This window comes from Planococcus citri, chromosome 1 (assembly GCF_950023065.1).
Source record: "Planococcus citri chromosome 1, ihPlaCitr1.1, whole genome shotgun sequence".
Taxonomy (NCBI): Eukaryota; Metazoa; Arthropoda; class Insecta; order Hemiptera; family Pseudococcidae; genus Planococcus; species Planococcus citri.
Window position 1 is genome coordinate 47427848 of NC_088677.1, and position 19717 is coordinate 47447564.

A 19717-nucleotide genomic window follows, 5' to 3' on the forward strand; every position below is an offset into this window, starting at 1 on the left:
TTACATACAGCAACATCTGACGAATAAATTTTATAATTAATCATTTTTAGTTTTTTTTTTTTTTTAATCTATGTACCTACCTACCTCTACCTATTAATTGAAAACTTTAGACAAAGATTTTTTATAAACGAAGTCTCGATAACGAGATGGTTCAGCGGTTGATTTACCCGATGAACCACAAAATTCAATAGATTTAACCTATGAGTTTTTAACCTAGGTACCTACCTCATTTTTGTCGTTCAAATTGAGAGACAAGTATACGAAATATTTGCTGATGGTTTAACTCTGAAGTAAAAACATTAAAAAATACCTAGGTACCTATTTTCTATCTTATTTTGTTGATATTTATTAATAACAAAAAAAAAGTAGGTCCATTGGTGCTGACTTGATTATTTTAACGAATATTTAATCAAAGTACCTATAGTTCACGATCTTGTTTACATATCGTATTAACCATAATGTAGAGGTTTCATTTTCAATTTTCCCCCCATTTTTCGTCTTCAAAATAACCATCAATCTATTTTATTGGTTACGATAAGAAGGAAGCAAGGGTAATTGAACCCATTACGTTTACACTTTGTGAAAACTCTTATGTAAACGAAAACGTGTAATGCTACTGGAAGAAAAATCCAAATTTTTCACATCAAACCCGTCACGCGTCATTTGCATAATTTCACCCTCGACGACGGTAGGAAAAAAATGCATCTAGGAAAATTCCGGTTCGCGAAAAATTGACTTGTTTCTAAACTCATTACAGTATAACACAGTTTAAACAAAATTATTCAGGTCGATTCGCGCCATAAAAACCGCGCTTTACGTCGCACACACTTGCAAAACAAAGCGACGAACGCCGGAAAAAAGTACTTTCGGGAGACGGGAAAAGACCTTTGAATTTCATTAAAGCGCATAACGTTTTTACCGCAAACTGGAAAATTTTTCGCCACAGAATAAGTTCATGTCGTCATAAATTCCACTCACATTGGTAAATTCGCTCGGTAATCTGGATGAAATAGCTATAAACCACTTTTGTCATTGACGGATCGCGATAAGCCTCGACTGTATAAAAGTTTTTTAATTTGTTCAAAATAAAACGCTTTTGCAAAAACTTGAAACGCGTGTAGGTACGCCGGTGAGAAAAAAAGAAAGAGAGAGGAAAAAACCTACCTACTTTTAGCGAGACTTTTCAACAAATCGATTATGTCGTCGCGTATTATATGTATTAGATATAGGTATAGTGTAAGTGTATACTTACTCGGTTGTATTCGTATGTACGAACTATGTTTCGCACATTACGCTCTTGTGATGAAAAGTTTAATATTTTGTTTACAGAGGGACCTTTCCAAAGTGACGCTTTACTGGTACCAGAGAAATGCGTTTTCGATCATATCCACAATCAATCAAAATGCTGGCCATTCGATCTATGGAATCAAACCGCATCCGTTTCCTGCCAAGATCGCGATATGAATCTTCGCAGTTTCGCTATGCTCTTACCATGCGGCATTTCCTTGTTCTCCGGAGTTGAATTTGTTTGCTGTCCAAATAAAGGTATGTTGTTATGACGACACGTGTTATTCTTCCTTTGTCTTTTGCTTCCCACTTTCTTCGAATAGGTGTGAGTAGAGGTGTATCTCATTTACGTGATATTATCACGCTTACCACGATTATATTTCGCAGACTATAGCGTATAGCTGGAATAATGGCTTCGTATTATATCCCCTTATAAAATTTTATGTTCCTACGACGAAAAATTACATCGTGTAATATCGAACGCCAACAGTCATCCGCCAATTTAATTTTCAAAATCACAACCTTCCCTTCGATAGTATTACGATGTTCGTGTTATTCTGATTATCATCCTCAATCACGTATTTAATTCGTGAAAATTGATACTTGGAATAAAAAAAATTACAATCGATAAAAAATTTGTTTTTGAAATGGTATCCGTACTCGAGACGAACGTTTTTTTATTGAAAGGATTTTTTCTCTCTTTTACGAGAATTATAATTTAATGGTAATAGTATCTTCTTTCGGTCGCACCTTCCCTTTCCTTTTTTCCTCCGCAAGACTTTTTTTTTATTTTTGAAAAAAAGGACTTTCGTATAAAATATTATGTTTTTTTCGTCGACTGTTCAGAAACGTCAAAAAACGAGACAAATTAAATGAAAACGCGTTCGGTTAAAGGGATGCCATTTCGAATAACCTAATTGAAAATTCAAAACTACGTTTTATAGAAATCAACGTTGGAAAAATATTTCTCGGAGTTCGTTGGCGTAATGTTTTTATTGAAAAATCATAATCAATTTCCGCGCGAATAGTTCCAGCCGGAGAGCTGGACTAAATATTCTCGGGAATTACATTCGACCTTTTTGTATGTACTTTTAATAACTCGATCATTCGGATAAAATAGATGCGGAAATTTCGAAACCTCGCTGTAGAAATTACTACATATTTTTCAAATAACCACGAAAGCTATATCGAATTCGGTGAAGGAATTTTCAATTTACTGTTTGAAAGAACATCGCTGTGCGTTGTGCGCCCTGGTATAGATGCCTATATATATGCCCAAATTTCCTGACATGTGGACCACTCGAGATTCCTAAAATAAATTTTTTTGAAAAAAAATTGGAAAATTTCCGAACTGATTTAAATTTTGAGTGAATATTTATATCATAATAGCCTGACTCTCATCAAAATGTTTGATTATAATAATTCTGCCATGGAGCAATAAAATACAGATAAATCACAAGTAAAATTTTTTGTCTTGTACACACAATTTTGGTATGATTACACGTACCTCAAGCAGTGTTTCCCATTCTACAGGCTACACATTAATTGTAGACTCGACGTTCATCTCCGCGATTCGATTTTTAAACCGTGCGCCACCTAGCGGAAGTTGATGAAACAGGGTGGGCCACTTTGTATGTAGCCTATACATTTGACAATTTGGCCCTGGGCCACATTGTCGACTGGGCCAGATGTTATGTAAGATTTACACGTAGCATGGGCCACATGGAAGGAAATCTAAACCTATATATATCTACTTACTTAATTTTGAAATATATTTTCGTTCCAGACAAAGTAACCACGAAAAAGCTCTCGATTCCGAACACGATGACTGACCAATTCGACATCGACGATGATATCGACGACGACGACGATGACGATGATGACGACGACGATCTAGACGACAGCGACGACGATTACGATGGTTATGATGATGCCATCAGCAGCAGTACGAGAGCACCGACCACTTCTAGGCCTACAACAACGACTCCAGCACCAACTACCACCACGACTGCTCCACCAACTCCGGACCCATATTTCACACATTTCGATCCTCATGAGGAACACAAAGCTTACAAAGAAGCACAAATGCGACTGGAGGAAACTCACAGAGAAAAAGTGACCAAGGTAAGAAATTAATTGCGGAAACTCCAGTAATATTTCGAATTTTGTACGTTGGTTGACAGCGTTCCTTATTGTTTCATCAATAAATCGATCGCTTCGAGCTTTTTCACTGACTAGTGAGTCACGTACAAACAGAAGTACCTCTACCTACCTTACTCTATCAGTGCGTATAACGCCGGTATTAGGTAACAATCGAAAGAGTGATAAAAAGCAAAAAGAAAGTAGAAAAAAATATTAAATTCTATACTATACCTACTATGAGAACGTTTTAGCGCTTGATTTCACAAAAATCCCATCTTCGTGCGATATTCCCTTCATTTTATTCATCATCATCTCTTTTGGGAAATCTACAACGTAAGTCTGTAAGTGGTAATGGTACTACCTAATCAGTAACTAAAGGCATACATTTCCCGCGATGACAGATTAATTGTTTGCTCAGGCAAACTTTTGTAAAACTGAAACAATACAGCAACAACCATGCTTACCTACTTTAAGGGCCATATTTATAGACGTTACTGAGGAATTGTTTGGCTAAGTGATGACGATTTTTAAAGTTGATTTTCCAGTCATGATTAAATTTTTAAAAGTGTTGGATCCTTAAGTATTCATATTGTATATTATTTTAAAAATATGAAATTTTTAATTCGTTTGTTAGAAAAATTGAAAAGAAATCCGCTAATTAGCTAAGCAGTTCCTAAGTAACATTTATAAATATGGCCGCGAGGTACTGCTAAAAACAGTGCCGGTGCCAGGATTTTTCGTGGGGGGGGGGGTATTGAATCCAAACCAAGTAATTTATTCACCTCATTTTTTGGCAAGGGGCAGGGGGAGCAAATCAAACAAATATGTTATTTATTCATTTTAATTTTAAAGGAAGGCTTCGAGTAAATAGCGTATGAATATACGCGTTATTATTTTCCTACAAAATGTAGGGTTAGGAGAGGAAGAAAATAACATTTTTCTCTCAAAAAAGATTAAAAAATGAAGTAGTTTGTGCCTAAGTAAAGGAAGGATGCAGAATTAGGAAGAATTTCCAAGCTTTTTTTAAATTTTAAAACAAGCTTGACAGATGTAGGTGTGTAACGTGTAATTGGCGCCCGTCCTAGTAAGACAAGAGCGCGAAAGTGCTTAGAAAATTAACACTTTTTACCATCAAAATTTTGTTTCAAAAAAGAAACTGGACTCTAGGAGGGAGATTCTCACCGTAATCCCCCCCCCCCCTATGGTAGTGCTGCACAACAACCGGATATCGGTTATCTATTAGGATATTTCAAGATTTCAGTATCCGGATAACTGGATGTTAACTGGATTCTCCGAATCCATTGTTTTTTTTACTGTTTTTGTGACTTTTTTGAGTTTTAAATCCCTAAAAAAAAAAAGCGTTAGAAAAGTCACAAAAACAATGTATTCCGAAAATTCGGTTGACATGCGGTTATCCGGTTACTGCGGTAACCGGGTGGAATATTCGGATTTCAATCCGATTATCCGGTTGTTGTACAGCACTAATTTTCAAGACATTCATTAAACGAAATATTACACAACAGGACGAATCACTCACTCCTTTCTGTTTCGATATACACATCTGAAAATATCTAACAAGGGAGGTGCCCCAGGTGACATGCACCGATTTTAATATTTTCAGCTGCTGAAGTTGATATTTCAGCCTTCCAGGGTGATTTTTCGATTTTCTCATTGTGAAAAATTGAGCAAAAATAGACGGCGGAGGTCGCATATTGAAACCTTTCATATTATTTGGGCATTTCAATACATATGATAAGACTAGCCCACGGTGAAATTTTCAGCTGCTGAAGTTGATATTTCAACCTCCCAGGGCGATTTTTCGATTTTCACGTGCCAATTATTTTGAAAAATTGGCCAAAAATAGTCGGCGCAGGTCGCATACCGAAACCGCTCATATTATTTTGGCATTTCAGTACATTATGATGAGACTTGCCTATGGTGAAATTTTCAGCTGCTGAAATATCAACTTCAGTAGCTGAAAATTTGGGGTTAGACTATGTTCGATGTCCTCTATCCAATGATCCAAGAATCGTTGAAATCGGTGAATGTCACCTGAGGCACCTCCCTTGTAAGCTAATTATGTAGGTACCTAGTCATTATTTTATACCCATTGTTTCTCATACGAGTACTTTTGTTTCATTTTTAGGTAATGAAAGACTGGTCCGATCTGGAAGAACATTACCAAGAAATGAGATTGAAAGATCCACATATGGCCGAAGAATTCAAACAAAGGATGACGCTAAGATTCCAACAAACCGTACAAGCTTTAGAAGAGGAGGAAGCGGCGGAAAAACATCAGCTAGTTGCCATGCACCAACAACGTATCAGCGCACATATTAATCAACGTAAAAAGGATGCCATGAATTGTTATACACGTGCCTTGAATGACAATCCGCCAAATGTACGCGAGCCCGTATTAAATCCTATACAAAACATACTACTGAATCGCTTAATTAGCAATGCTATTCTATTAAAATAACGTATAACTCGGTACCTATTCTTTATTTTACAGACGCACCGAGTACAAAAATGTTTACAAAAACTGCTCAGATCATTACACAAAGATCGTCATCATACCATCACCCATTATCGCCATTTGCTGATGACCAGTGTCGAACAAGCTGATCGTGAAAGAGCCATTACATTAGAACATTTAGTCGATATTGATCACATGGTAAACCAGAGCCTTCAAATGCTCGAAAGGTACCTATGACACACTTGACAAAATTTAATCAAACGTAGATACGTACCTATAGTAAATTTATTGCAATGACTAACAATCGTACAAGAATAGAAAAATATCTCATTTCTGCAGAAATTTCAAAATAATAATAAATCACATCTAAACTCCGTATTCCGCATCGTTTAATCTAAATCAAAAAGGGAAAAAATGTCATTTAATAAATTACGTTCCGAGCCCTTGTGTACATACCGAATTTAATCAGCCCGACTAATTCAAAAGAGTGGTTATTAGAATCACGCAGCCGTACACAAACAATTTATATTGCAAAAATTTACATGGACAATTTTCCACCTTTGAAACGATTTTCTGTTAATTACGGTTGAAAAGCGACTAATGGAAAATAAATTGAAAACAAACTAAACGTGAAAACCTAATTTTCATTAACGAAAACTGGAATTACACTCGATTAGAAAATAATAAAATCAATACCTACAGTACCTAACCTTCCTGACCTGAAAATATATACTCACTTTGTGATTTTTTAATTCACTTAACTTTTGTCTGTTTGTTTGTGTGTGTGTGGTTTTTTAAATACATTTTTTGGTCATTTACTTACTCTCGAAAATCTTGTTTTTATGTACCTGTTCCTTTCCCTTGAATGTTGAAAAAAGAATGTGAAAGAAACATTATTGATTAGGTACGTATGTACATTGTACATACCTAGTACTTACCTACCATTAACAAAATAGTTTGTCTTTGAGGAAGTTTTATTAGGTGATATGCTCAAAATGTTCATTGAGTAAATTAAAATTGATATTACTGTTTTTTTTTTCTTTGTAATTATATGTATTATGTATAATATTATTAATGATGAAATTTCCAGATATCCATCAATTTCTGGAAAGATTTCCAAACTGATGTCTGATTACGTGCAGGCGTTACGTAGCAAGGACGAAACTCCTGGAACTCTTCCAGCCATGACACGCGAAGCTGAAGCAGCAATTTTAGACAAATATAAAGACGAAGTAATCGCAGCACAAGAAGGTAAATAGATATTTTTGATTACACCTCGGTTTGATTTACAACATTCACATACTACTTAGTAAGTACATACATAATATAATTGTATACTGGATGAAACGGTCGTTGAATAGGTGCGCTAAACGGCTAAACAGTAACAAAATTTACGCAGATTAAATAGAATTAAGCCTATACCTAGATCTAAGTTTTAAAAAAATCAAAGAACTTGTAAATAACCGTTTTAGGTTAGGAACGGAACTAAATGGTATTTAAAAAAAAAAAGAAGAAAGAAAGAATAACCAGTTACCCTACCTATATTATATCTTTATATCTTTGAAGAAAAACGTTAGATGAATGTTTCTCAGTTGAACTGGCAAAGTTTCAATTGTTTTGGAAATTTACGGATTTTGCCTAAAACTGTTGAAAAATCAATTCAAGTAGAAATTAACAGTCAAATTTCGAGCACTTATCGTTGGAATAAAAATACAATCATCATCCTGTGGCCAAAGACATGGGTAGTGATCATTTACCACTTCAGTTCGGCAGATAGGCAACACATTCGTCAAGTTTTCTTCTTTAATGGAATCTCGTTATTATTCAACTCTTTTTAGTTTTTAGCCATAAGCGATAAACAATTGACATTTGTACACTAAGTACTCTGCATAATTATTAATCAGCACTGAAAATTAATGTCTTATTTTGCAGACAAAGAACGCGAACGTATCTTGGAAAAACAACGTAAAGAAGCTTTGAAGTACGATAAAGTTGAAATCAAAGGCGACGAAGCGCGTGCAGACGAAATTCAAGCAGAATTTGACGCAGAAACAGTCATAGATGATCGTCGTACTACTTCGCAATCATCTACTACTACTCCATCAACAATTACATTCCAGCCAGTTATGATTGAACATCATGATACACAACCACGTGTAGCACATGCTCTTAACCATGACCTCGCTCATGGAGAACCGGTTAGTAGCACGTTGGAAATTGGTTCATTTTGATTGAACGGAATTTTAAAAGACAATATTGACGAGTTGTTTTTTTGTTTTTTACAATTATCATTGCAGATATATGCCATTAAAACTGATGCAAGCAGCAATCGTAGTCCTAAAAATTTATATTTTACACTAGCATTTACTGCGTTCACGTTGATGGCCGTTACATTGGTTGGTATCGCCGTCATTAGACGAAGAAATGCCAGACTTCCACAGAATCAGGTACCTATGCAATGTATTATTTATGATAAATTTGGCATTTCCGACTTTTCCCCATCATTTACTAACCTATCAGCTTTGAAATTATGATGTCGTGTTGGCCGTTGGATATTACGTGTAACAACTGTGATTCATCAATCTTTTTTTGGTTCTACTAACGATAATTGTTTAATTTTACAGGGATTCATCGAAGTAGATCAAGCCATAACCCCAGAAGAACGTCATGTCGCCAATATGCAAATTAACGGTTACGAAAATCCTACCTACAAATATTTCGAAGTTAAAGAATAAACCAAAAAAACTAAATTGAATTCATTTATGTAACTGTTTAATTTTTTGTAAGTCTACTTATTTTATACTTTCGAAATTGATTGTGGAAGTATAAAAACAAAAAACAAAAAAAAAACATTTCGTTTAGAAAATTGTCAACTCGACATATTGTTAGATTTTCTATAATATATTAAGGTATAAGAATGAATTTTTTGTTCGTTGCGTCGTTATACGTTCTTTTAAACCATTTCCGTCTAGTCTTTCGTTTTTAATTTTGTGCGCAGAAAATACAGGTCACGGTCATCAATTCAAATTTTGTGTCGGGATAGTGTGTTTTTTTCACGTTTACGGAAACTCGATAAAGATGAAATCATTAATAATTATAAATATCAAATGCACTTACTAATTGAACTCTGTTCATTATTAATTTAAGAAAATAAAAAATTTCTGATTTGTTAGGCATGATAAAAAAAAAAAAAAAAAAAACATTTTATCATTCGTGCACTAATTCAGTTCTACATAGATTGAAAATATACTCTGATAGAAAACGAAATTTATCATTTAAACCAATTTTAATAATAAGTTGATGTTAAGCGAATTTTTATATCGATTTAATTCTATTATATTCTTATGAAAACCTAAGTATATATCCTATTTATTTTCAGGTTTTAACATGTGTGTGATACTTAATAATTGAAAACGTAGCCGTATCTGATGGTGTATATTATTTGAGATAATTAGATAGGTATCTGAAATATTACTTATTAAGTGTAATTTTATTAAGCATTTTATTTAAAATCGCAAAATAAAATAGACCCTGATTAGATACTGTTTTAGTAACAATACCTACTTATTATAAATTTCTTGAAAATTAACCTACATAATATACAAAATATTCTTGAATATGGAACTTTTATATGTGATGTTGTTCCTATAATTCGTATAAACTATTTACTTATTCCACTACACACTAAACATTTCTATCTTTTATCTTTAAATTTGAATCGAAGAGGAAAAAATCATGAATAATCATTTGTATATTTGCATTTTTGTCTTTATCTCTATATCAAAAAAATCAAATATTTTTACTATTACCTAGGAACTTTTTCCTTTATTTTTGATTTCTGCTTAAGTTATTTTTTAATTATTTTTAGTTGATTAGCTATTTTTTTTATTTTACCGTGTATTACCTTTACTGTTATGTGCTGTATATTATGTAAAGTATTATTTTTAATATGCTTTCTTCAAAAGCTTTAACCTTGAGAAATTTTGCTTTCACTAAAATTATTTATGTTATTTTTATTTTGAATTCCAATTTTATCATTTTAGAGCGAAACCTACTTCACCCTTATTACATAATTTTTGTTTATTTTTGTTCTTTTTTTATACATACATGTGTAATTTTAATATGGTGATACTATTCTTTTTCTCTTTCCATCTACTACTCTTCAATGGATAATAAAATAGACTCATTCTTATTCTGGCCAATATTGCAAAAATGTACTTGAATTACTCAAACTTTGAGGGCGAAAAATGTACTTATAAAAAATTTTGTTTGTTGAATGTTGCAATATTAATTTTTATTAGCAGCGACGTTGAGCCTATTGTGCTTGATATGCAATGATATAAGAAATTTTTATTAATAAAAATTATATAAGTTAAAATCATTTCCATTTATTGAATTAGTGTCTGTCAGAGCCAAATGAAATCATACTGATGTAAAATTATCTGTATTTTGGGAATGTTCAAATTGGGAAATGCCTTAACATATTCAATCATCAAAATGTATTCAAGTTTCAATTCAGTACCGAATGGTTTTTGAAATGTCCGATCACCTCATTTTGAAAAATTGCGTAATAATTTTTACGCTAATTATATTTTCCTGCATGTACTTACTGTTGAACATGACATTCTTTCAACGTGGTTTATGTGCTCTCTTCAGTATTGACGGGAAATCACAAAACTGAAGAAACCATTACATAAAGCCGCGATTTGAAAAAAAATATTCAACTTAAATTGATTCAATTGTTCAAAAAAAAAACTTGAGTCTGAGTCAGGATTAATTAGAGAAGAAATACAATGGGTGTGTAATCAGTCGTATGTATAGATATTTTTTGGTAAAATAAAATAATGCAATAAATAATAATACATCAAACATTCATACTAGTAATTATTCATCGATTTTCGTCTAGACTAGCTCGGAGGAAAACGAAAGTCGAATACAAAATTAGCAAAAAATTTCAACTCCAGTAATTACACGAGTAATTACACCTATAAGTCAGAAGTCGAGCGTTTCCTTGTCTTCCTACGATTGGTTGATGAATTATTACCAATTCTAAGGCGACATGTGATTGGTTCAACAAGTGTCATAGCTGTATAACTGGCGGCATTTTTGAATTTAATTTGTTTCTGAAAATCACACAATCTGATATGTCAGCGCGTTGTATTGCGACACATGCGCAGACATCTTAAACTGCCGGTGGTGGCGGCGTGAATTTCTATTTTGGTTAGGTTAGAATGTTATAGTTCTAGTTCGGTATGTGAACATATGATTATTAATTTTAGGGTTTTCTTATTTTAATTAATTATAAATTAATGTGATGCAATCAGCATCATGACTGAAAGACGTAAAGAAGATACTTTGGTTAAACTAAGCAGTTTGAGCTGGCAGAGAAAATTGAACGAACGGTAAGCGTTACTCTTCTAATACACTTGTAAACAATATGGATTACGTGATCGCTCTGTTTTTATTCAAAATCGTCCTTTTTTTCATTTTTTTAGTAATTCTTCCCCGAAATGTGTGTATAACAGTGATAATGCCCAGTTTTGGAAATCTGACGGTGAGTAAAGGAATATTTTATAAGTTTTACTGTGAAAATTAGATACCCGAGCACAATTGTTCCAATTGTTGGTTTTTTTTCTAGCAAAACCGAATTCTGATTCAGAATCACGACCCAATGAATACAATAACGAATTACATATCAATCAAACACCCTCTTTCAAGTGAGTGTTTTCTATTACCTTAAGATTTAGGTATGTAGTCTCTAGTTGTATTTATGTTTTGCGATGAGTTTACGCATGGACGTTTGTATATTTACCTACGAAACGTTTACGTTTTTTATCGGTTGACGGCTGATGCATGACTAATGTAAGTTTCTGTGTAGTTAGACTGTGAACCATCAAGTCGATACTGTAACCAGCATACTCCTAGCCAAGGTATTAAGTTCACTCTGTGATAGATGTTTGAAAATTCGAATCGTTGGTCTTTTTACATGAGATACACAATGAAAATTTCTTCATTTGCTCAGTATTCGGTAACAAATCAACAAGTCATGCATGTAGTATACTATCGATGCGTAATCAACTCGTCACTTATAATATTCAAAAATTTTCGTTCAGGTTCGTCATCTATCTACGAATCTGAGCAGTAGTTGTGTTAAGAACAGTGTATTTTAATCTTCGCTTAAAAACACCGATTAGATACAATTTTTTGATTACATATCTCAATATTTTGAATGATAACTGAAACTTTTACTTTTTAAAGTCTTGAATCAATTTTTATGCGTCAGTTATGTTAAACATTACAATATTACATACGCTCGGAAACGTGACAAATGAATGTTTCATTCGGTATAACCGGTTTTTGTCTGTTGGGAAGCTCGACATCTTACTAGGGTTAGGGTAGCTTTATAAAAATAACATGTGTGCGTATTTGTTGTAACGAAAGCGTTGACATTTGACACACTAACGATGGACAGTAATTGATTAATTATTCTGTGAGACTCGCTTTTCTGTCAATATTTAAAATGAAATCTGTTACTGAATTGTGCTTAAACCACTTTCAAACGTAAGTAAAACGTTAGTAAAACTAGGTGCGAAATTGCAAAAATACTTTTTACCGTGTTTTCTCCATTACTAAAATTTTTTGTATTAGGTACTCTAACAATCATTTTTTTCAATTTTGAAATATTAATCGGGCATCGATTTTCATTTGTTTTGACTGTAAACGTATACTTTCAGGACTAAAAATGGGTTCACGCGTGCTAAACAAGATGAAGACGATCGCTTCTTCAACAATGATATCAAAAAGTTTGACACAGCCGAAGAAACTTCCATAGATCAAGGATATGAACGCCAGGCTAAGAATAAAAATGATCATGGATCAATATACCGGAAAGACGAAAAGGAGAATTTGAATATTCAAAGAAATGAATATAGAAATCACTCTGGTCAGCACTTCAATTCGCAGAATCAAAAATATTCCAGAAACTTTGACAATAAATCACCTAATCATGATCGAAGTGAAGGTGAAAACGTCGGTAAGAAAGATCAGCGGTATTCTCGTCAGCCGCAGTCGCGGAATTATAATCAGAATAATCGTGGCTATAATCGTACTCAAGAGAGGTCCAATCAACAGAATAATTATAACCGGAATGATGCTAAAAATCGAAGCAACTATCAGAACACTCCCCGAATCCAACATTTTCAGAAAAATAGCGATAATAATGCTGAAGAATCTTCACGTTCGAATGAGAATTCTTTTTCTCACGTTTCGTCTAATTATTCGAAACAAGGATCTGGTCTTACTCAAGAAAAGTCCACTCCCGGAATACACTATCAACGGCGTTTTCCATCGAAAACGAGTAATAAGAATTGCAGCTTTAACGTTGCGAATAATCAGTCTGCTAAATCCATTGCCGAAAATTTCTTCTCTCAAACTGAGCAATTCGCTCAGTTGAATTTGTCTTCGGAAAACTGTACTTCGAGCTTGGAGAATATTTCCAATCATTATCAGAACTTCAATAGTGCTGATAATTACTCAACTCATTCTTTTTCGGATCAGTTTACTGCTGGAATTAGCGAACCCGTTCCTACTAATGTGCATCCGAATGATACGTTCCGAACAAGCATTCAGGTGAATCAATCATCGAACATTCCTGTTACAACTGCCAATTTCGTCGATAGTTATGTTTCATCGGGTCAATCACGGGTAAACAATAATTTCGCTGATTGTTCGTATTCCAATCAAATCACCGCCAGTTCATCAAGTCAGTCGTTGATGAATGATAACTTCTGTGATTGTTCCTGTTCACGTCAAATCGCCGCAATAAGACCACCGAGCCGATCATTGGTCAGCAGTAATTTCGCCAGTGGTTCTTATTTGAATCAAATTACCGCTGAAAATCCTTCAAGTCCATCAATGTTGAACGATAATCTTACTGATGGCTCCTATTTGAATCCGGTCTCCGCAATAAGGCCGGCGAGTCGATTATTAGCGAAAGGTAATCTCGTCAATTTTCCTTATTCAAATCATATCACCGCCGGAAATTCTCCAAGTCAGTCGCTGATGAATGATAATCTCAGTGATTATCCTTATTCTAATCAGATCGCCCCAATAAGGCCACCAAGTCGATCATTGGTGAACGGGAATTTCACCAACTGTTCCCGTCAGAATCCGGTTCTTGCAACGTGCGCTCTTCCGAAAGATGAAGTTAGTCAGTTCGGCAATAAATATACTTCAAACGATGTTATTTCGACTACGTTTTCTTCGCTGTCTCCACATGTAGCGGATTTCATTCCTAGACAAAATCGAATTCAGAATTCCAACCAAATGGAATTTCCTAGTGCTGCGAATCTTCAATTAGATGGTAATTTGGAGAATACGTACGCATTTTCGTCATCGACGCTGAACAACAGTCAACATCGAAATGCGACTTGGTCATCTCAAAGCAATGTTTCGAGTTGCAACGAAACTATAAATTTCCGTAATGGCGTCGAAATGTTACCGACATTTTTTCAAAATGATTCCAGTGTAGGATTAAGCGGAGTTTTCAGTCAGCAACAGACAGCAGCTCCTGACACACCGAGGGACGGTCAGTTGTTCAATTTTAACGGACATATGGTGAATTTATCGGGTAAAGATAATCAACCAGTTGTTAACGAGTATGCTCCTTCTTACGATAACGCTCAAAATATTTACTCGCACCCGAACAATTCGATCGATGGTCAGTTTAATTACGATATCAACGGAAGCCCCGGTACTGATAATTATCCTGAAAACCTCAGTTTCAATAATCAGCAAATCTCTAATATATTACAAATAGCTAGTTTGAATTTGGATCAGGAATCTATTTCGATTCCCCCTTCAGGCTGTCAACGTATTAACGACATGTTTCAAATGGCTGATGTCAACGTAAATGTGAACGAGAATATTGTCGGACAGACGAACGCATCAATTTTATCACAAACCGTCGTTAACAACCCGTCTAATCTATCACATTGCGAAGTAAGGCGAAATTCACGTGTGAACATAATGCAAGATTATTATATGAAACCAGCTGCTGACGTCGCGAATAATTTGAAATCTAACGAATCCGAAGAATTGAATTCCACACTAGAAAAAGTAGCTCAGCAGTTATTTAACGTAAACAAGTACGTTACTAATGCTGAAATGAACACTGGAACGATTACGACTAAAGATACAGTTTGCGATTCTAATAATTCGAAACAATTCAATATGGCATCGTTTAAACGGTATAAAAGTGAACAGGAGAAATATCGACAGTACGAAAATATATCCATCAATAATGGAAATAATACTTTATTGTCGTCCAGTGGTTCGAATACCTATTACGAAAATTCATTCATGCCGGTTCCTGCGGAAACATGTAAATCATATGAATCTTTCCCATCCCAGATCCCTGTTAGCTCTAATTTCATCTCAAATCAAGATCAACAGTTCCTTATGGGATCAAGATATTATGACGGAAACCTGAATAATAATTCAGTATTGCCAACCGAAGTCGTCACAAATATGAAAACTTCTGAAGCTAGCCTGACGAACAATTTTAAACAAAATTACGTTCATGGACGGAATAATATTCCGATGAATTCAGCCGATCGGAATAATTACGCGAATATGTCTTTTGAAACCGGTAGATCGCCCTATGATCGCCAGATCAGAAATGAATCCACTCGAAATAACACTAAAAGATTGTTCAACAATCAAGTCCGCATTACAAATGATAAACCTGTCAATTCGATGATCTTTAATGTGAAAGACGATTGCTACACCAATTTTAACCAAAAAGGTACGACCCAAATGTCTGCAATCCATTTTTGAATTTTTTGTATCAATTTCAGTGTAATTTTCGCATTGTTCAAACTATTTTATGACATAATTTTCAACTGAAAGCTTATTATTTCCGGTTTTCAACTGATTAGTGTATTTTTTCAGCTCGTCAGAGAGACTTCGGTAAACCGAAACCTGATGTCGCTCTGGGTAAAGCTCCATCAGTGGGTATATTGAAAAAATCCACCAACTCAGTTTTGGATACTACTATCCAGTTTCAGAGATCTCCAAAAGATCAAAATGCCGATGATTCTTACAATTCATCGAAAGAAAATTCGCTCTCAAGCAAACGAGTTTCTTTTTTACTCGAAAATCTCCAGTGAATGGTACATAATAGCATAATAGAAGTTTACAAACGACATTTTTAGACTTATCAGTTTTTTTACCGACTTTAGGTACTATTTTCGTTTCTTTATTATAATTTTTTTATAAATATTCAGTTTTAAGGTTTTATATGTACTTACTATCTCAAGAATTTGTGCTTCACTCGTCAACGTAGTACATCAAGTGCGAAGATTATAAATAGACGAATTAGTTTACTAATTGAAAATGCAATGAAATATCGATCTATTTCCTTTTCTCATTTTTTTACGTATAAATCGATGGAATCTATATTTTAGATAATAATTACCTACTATTAATTAATTTTTAATCACTAGATTTATTTACGTTCGTTTGACGATTTAATACATCGAACGACTACCTGAAAATACTATTCTTTTTTATTTTACTTTAAGAAAAGTATTTGAACTTTTGTTACTTCTTTTTCCTTTTTTTGAAATTGAAATGATCTATACTATATTATACATATCTTGCGCGTTTGTTTATTAAGTTTGTATTTGTTTTGTTATCAGTTCTTATTCCTTTTTTTAGAATAAATGCCTTTTTATTCGTATATATGTAAGAATTTTCGTTGCGAATTTGAAATAATGGCATTTGAAAAACTAAAATTTGAATCGCGATGTATTTTTTGATGGCAAATATCTTTGTAAAAATTTATCAATTTGGAATGTTTTTTCCCTGTTATCATCGTATAGGTACTTGCCAAAAAAAATTGGTGTTCTTACGGTTGGTAATTTTCTGTGCAACTATGCATGATCGGAATGTTGGATTGTAATCGAAATTGAAAAATATACAGAGTTAAAAGTATGCATCAATCGTTGATTTGTTTGTGCGCGAGCCCTGTGTATAGTTGTTTATTTGGTAAACACAATGATTATTGTTAACGTTGTCTGTAATTTCGCCGACACTTTGTAAAGATCCGCCACTCGAATCAATGCGAAGGAAGAAAGTTGGAAAACACGTTTTTGTGATCTCGTGGCTGTCGAAGCCTTCAAATTGTTTTACGCTTGTCCGCCTCTTTCGGTTATAGTTGCATGATGCGTACAACCCCCATATGAGTACACAGCTACACTGATTCGTACGTACTCGTAATATCGTAGTACGATTTCCATACGCAAAAAAAAAAAAAACGCCAACTAGCCATTATCAGATGAAAATTATTATCGTAATGCGACAATGTTGGATGGATTCCATTTGTTATTAATATTTCTACGAAGTTATATGAGTAGAATAAAGCTGAGAAACTACTGTTGAAAAAAAAAGTAAACGTAAATCATTGTTTATTAATCGCATTTTCAGATCTCAATTACACAATGCAGAATTATTGTATCCGTTTATAAGTATTCAAATAACATTGTCCACGTTCTTTTTATCGGTTTCAGCGATTATTTACGATTGTAGTAAACGATTTACGACGTCTTTCTAAATACGATTAAGTACTGATGCGGGCGTGACCAGCTCATTTGAAAATGTATAGTTTTGGCGCTGGTAACCAAATAAACTTTTATTAAGTGTTTCGAATTTGATAGCTGCAGTGTTTGCACTTCTCGATTCAATGCATTGTCGATGAAAAATCAATTCTATGCATTTTTACTCAGTGCTGATTGGTTATTCTATTGGAATCTCCTGTTGAAATGAGATGCGATTCCGATTCGATTCCGATTACCTACCGGTGCTTGAAAAAAGTTCTTATGATAAGATGGTTACCTATGAATTATCAATATGCTACTGATTTCAGTAATTTCTTACATTTTCATCAAAGTACCTATTTGCTACCTAGCTACGTGATGAAAAAATCACGCAGAAACTCAATTGAATAGTCGAACGTCGTTCTGATAATGAAATTTGATACCAATCAACTACGTACATACGACTCATACGAGCATTCGAATCTTTTTTTATATCCACATGTTGATATATGATAACGCTACGTGAAATTCATGGGAAATTGACGATGAAGATGAAACTCTGCTATTCCTTAGGTATATATTGTTGCATGAGTTGTATGATTTAACATGAGCGCGGTATCTACGAGTACATTTTCTTGACAGTTTCTATGAGAGGTGTGTATAGTTGTGTTGTGTACCTATGTAGACCATACCTAGACCTACATACCTACCTGTACCTACAACAATGTTACTATTTCCATGCGAAATTGAAAGAAATTATAGAGTACAATAATTAAAATCGCAAATTTTTAATTTTCTATTCCAAATGTTGTCAGCTTTTGCCAAATTAAATCTTTTCATTCCTCTGTTGAGGGGAACCACTGAACCAGTGTAGACTAAACATTCTAGTGCTTACATAAAAATGAATGAAAACCAAATTCTCAGTTGACCGAATCAATTCGACCACTTTTTAAAAAAATGATCAAAGTGAAATTTTGAAATTCAATTTTTGGAAGGTTTTGATATTAAAAAAAGAAATTGTAAAATGTAAACTTAATTACCAACAAGTCTTCGAAAAAAATACATATACATATATATACACAGGTAGGTACGTAGAATTTTTTGTAGTTTTAAATATTGTGTTAATTTTGTTATTGTAAGCTTTTAAAATCATTGCCCCTTCGACTATAATATTAGGCAGACCTCCACACCCACCAACTATGTCTTACGTTAGATATAGATATGTACAAAATGTAGTCTAGCCAGACCCTTGATTTTACTCCATTTTTTTTGAGTTTTTTGATCCATTATTGCTGCAATTTCGAAAATTGTATTGTTCCATTCAATCTCTGAATCATTTTGGCGTTTTAAAAAATTCGTCAAAAAATCAAGAAATGAACTTTATAGCTGAAATTTTTACTTACGTAATTTGTGGATTTTTTGGGAAGGCGGTGCATGCTCTTTTCGAATACTCATATTCAAGAACTTTTTAAATCCGAAGCAGAGGGTTACCTATACCTACATGGTTTCTTTGCGAGCCAAATTAGGATGAACATCATTATTTTCTCGAGTTTTCCTTGCATCTAATCGTATTTTTTTTGCTCGAAGCTAATTCAAACATAGAATCTTTTTTCCTCATCTGGGTAGGTATAGCAATTGCCGAATTTAAGAAACATGGCGGAAAAAATCATGCATGAATGAAACCGAACTGTCTACCTGGGGCGATTTTTTCCGACACATTAGTAGGTGAATTTAACTTGATCTAACCTAAGCAATATTAATAGCTATGAGTGAAATATTTATTCACCATTCACATTCCAAAATACTGAGTACCTGTGAAAAAATATCACAAATTCAACTTGTACCGTACCTATGGTCCACAGTATAGGTATATGATAAAATGATGTCATACTTTATACAGGAGATCGATACCATTAAAACTGGTTATTTTACGTCACGATTCTCTGGACCATCCTCAATGACGTGAAAAAAGTGATTCATTCAAGAACCGGATGTTTTTCGCGTTTTGTAGCATATTCGCTACAAATCTAGGCAATTGTTTACACCTCTTACAGAAAAACTGTACCTAGGTACTTGCGAGATACGCGGTTTTACTTTTTATTTGCATTTTTAAGTAATTGAATAATATGACGTTTTGAATTTAGGCATATTATTATGTGTATAATATCGTAAGTTGTTCATTTGCATACGAGTGTTGTATCGGCTATGCCCATTG

The 19717-nt window shown here is 33.9% G+C and overlaps 2 protein-coding genes across 3 annotated transcripts in view; both read left to right on the forward strand.

The window, feature by feature from the left end:
- The window catches only part of Appl (amyloid-beta-like protein), a 74441-nt gene extending 64158 nt beyond the window's left edge, over positions 1-10283 (forward strand). The window contains exons 4-11 of the mRNA XM_065345561.1: positions 1330-1545; positions 3074-3411; positions 5576-5830; positions 5942-6132; positions 6996-7156; positions 7838-8103; positions 8203-8352; positions 8530-10283. Of these exons, the coding sequence (XP_065201633.1) occupies positions 1330-1545; positions 3074-3411; positions 5576-5830; positions 5942-6132; positions 6996-7156; positions 7838-8103; positions 8203-8352; positions 8530-8640 (1688 nt within the window). The 3' untranslated portion in view covers positions 8641-10283. The remainder of the gene's footprint in view (positions 1-1329; positions 1546-3073; positions 3412-5575; positions 5831-5941; positions 6133-6995; positions 7157-7837; positions 8104-8202; positions 8353-8529) is intronic.
- A 154-nt stretch (positions 10284-10437) lies between these two features.
- LOC135832362 (GATA zinc finger domain-containing protein 14-like) lies at positions 10438-16900 on the forward strand. Of its 2 annotated transcripts, XM_065345558.1 has the most exons (5): positions 10438-11307; positions 11401-11459; positions 11544-11622; positions 12640-15710; positions 15857-16900. In XM_065345558.1, exons 1-5 carry the CDS (start codon positions 11234-11236, stop codon positions 16072-16074), a joined length of 3501 nt encoding a protein of 1166 aa, XP_065201630.1. In that variant the 5' UTR covers positions 10438-11233; the 3' UTR covers positions 16075-16900. The 2 variants fall into 2 exon arrangements, with proteins under 2 accessions (XP_065201630.1, XP_065201631.1); XM_065345559.1 differs by lacking the exons at positions 10438-11307; positions 11401-11459; positions 11544-11622 and adding an exon at positions 11645-12466.
- Positions 16901-19717: the final 2817 nt, after the last annotated feature.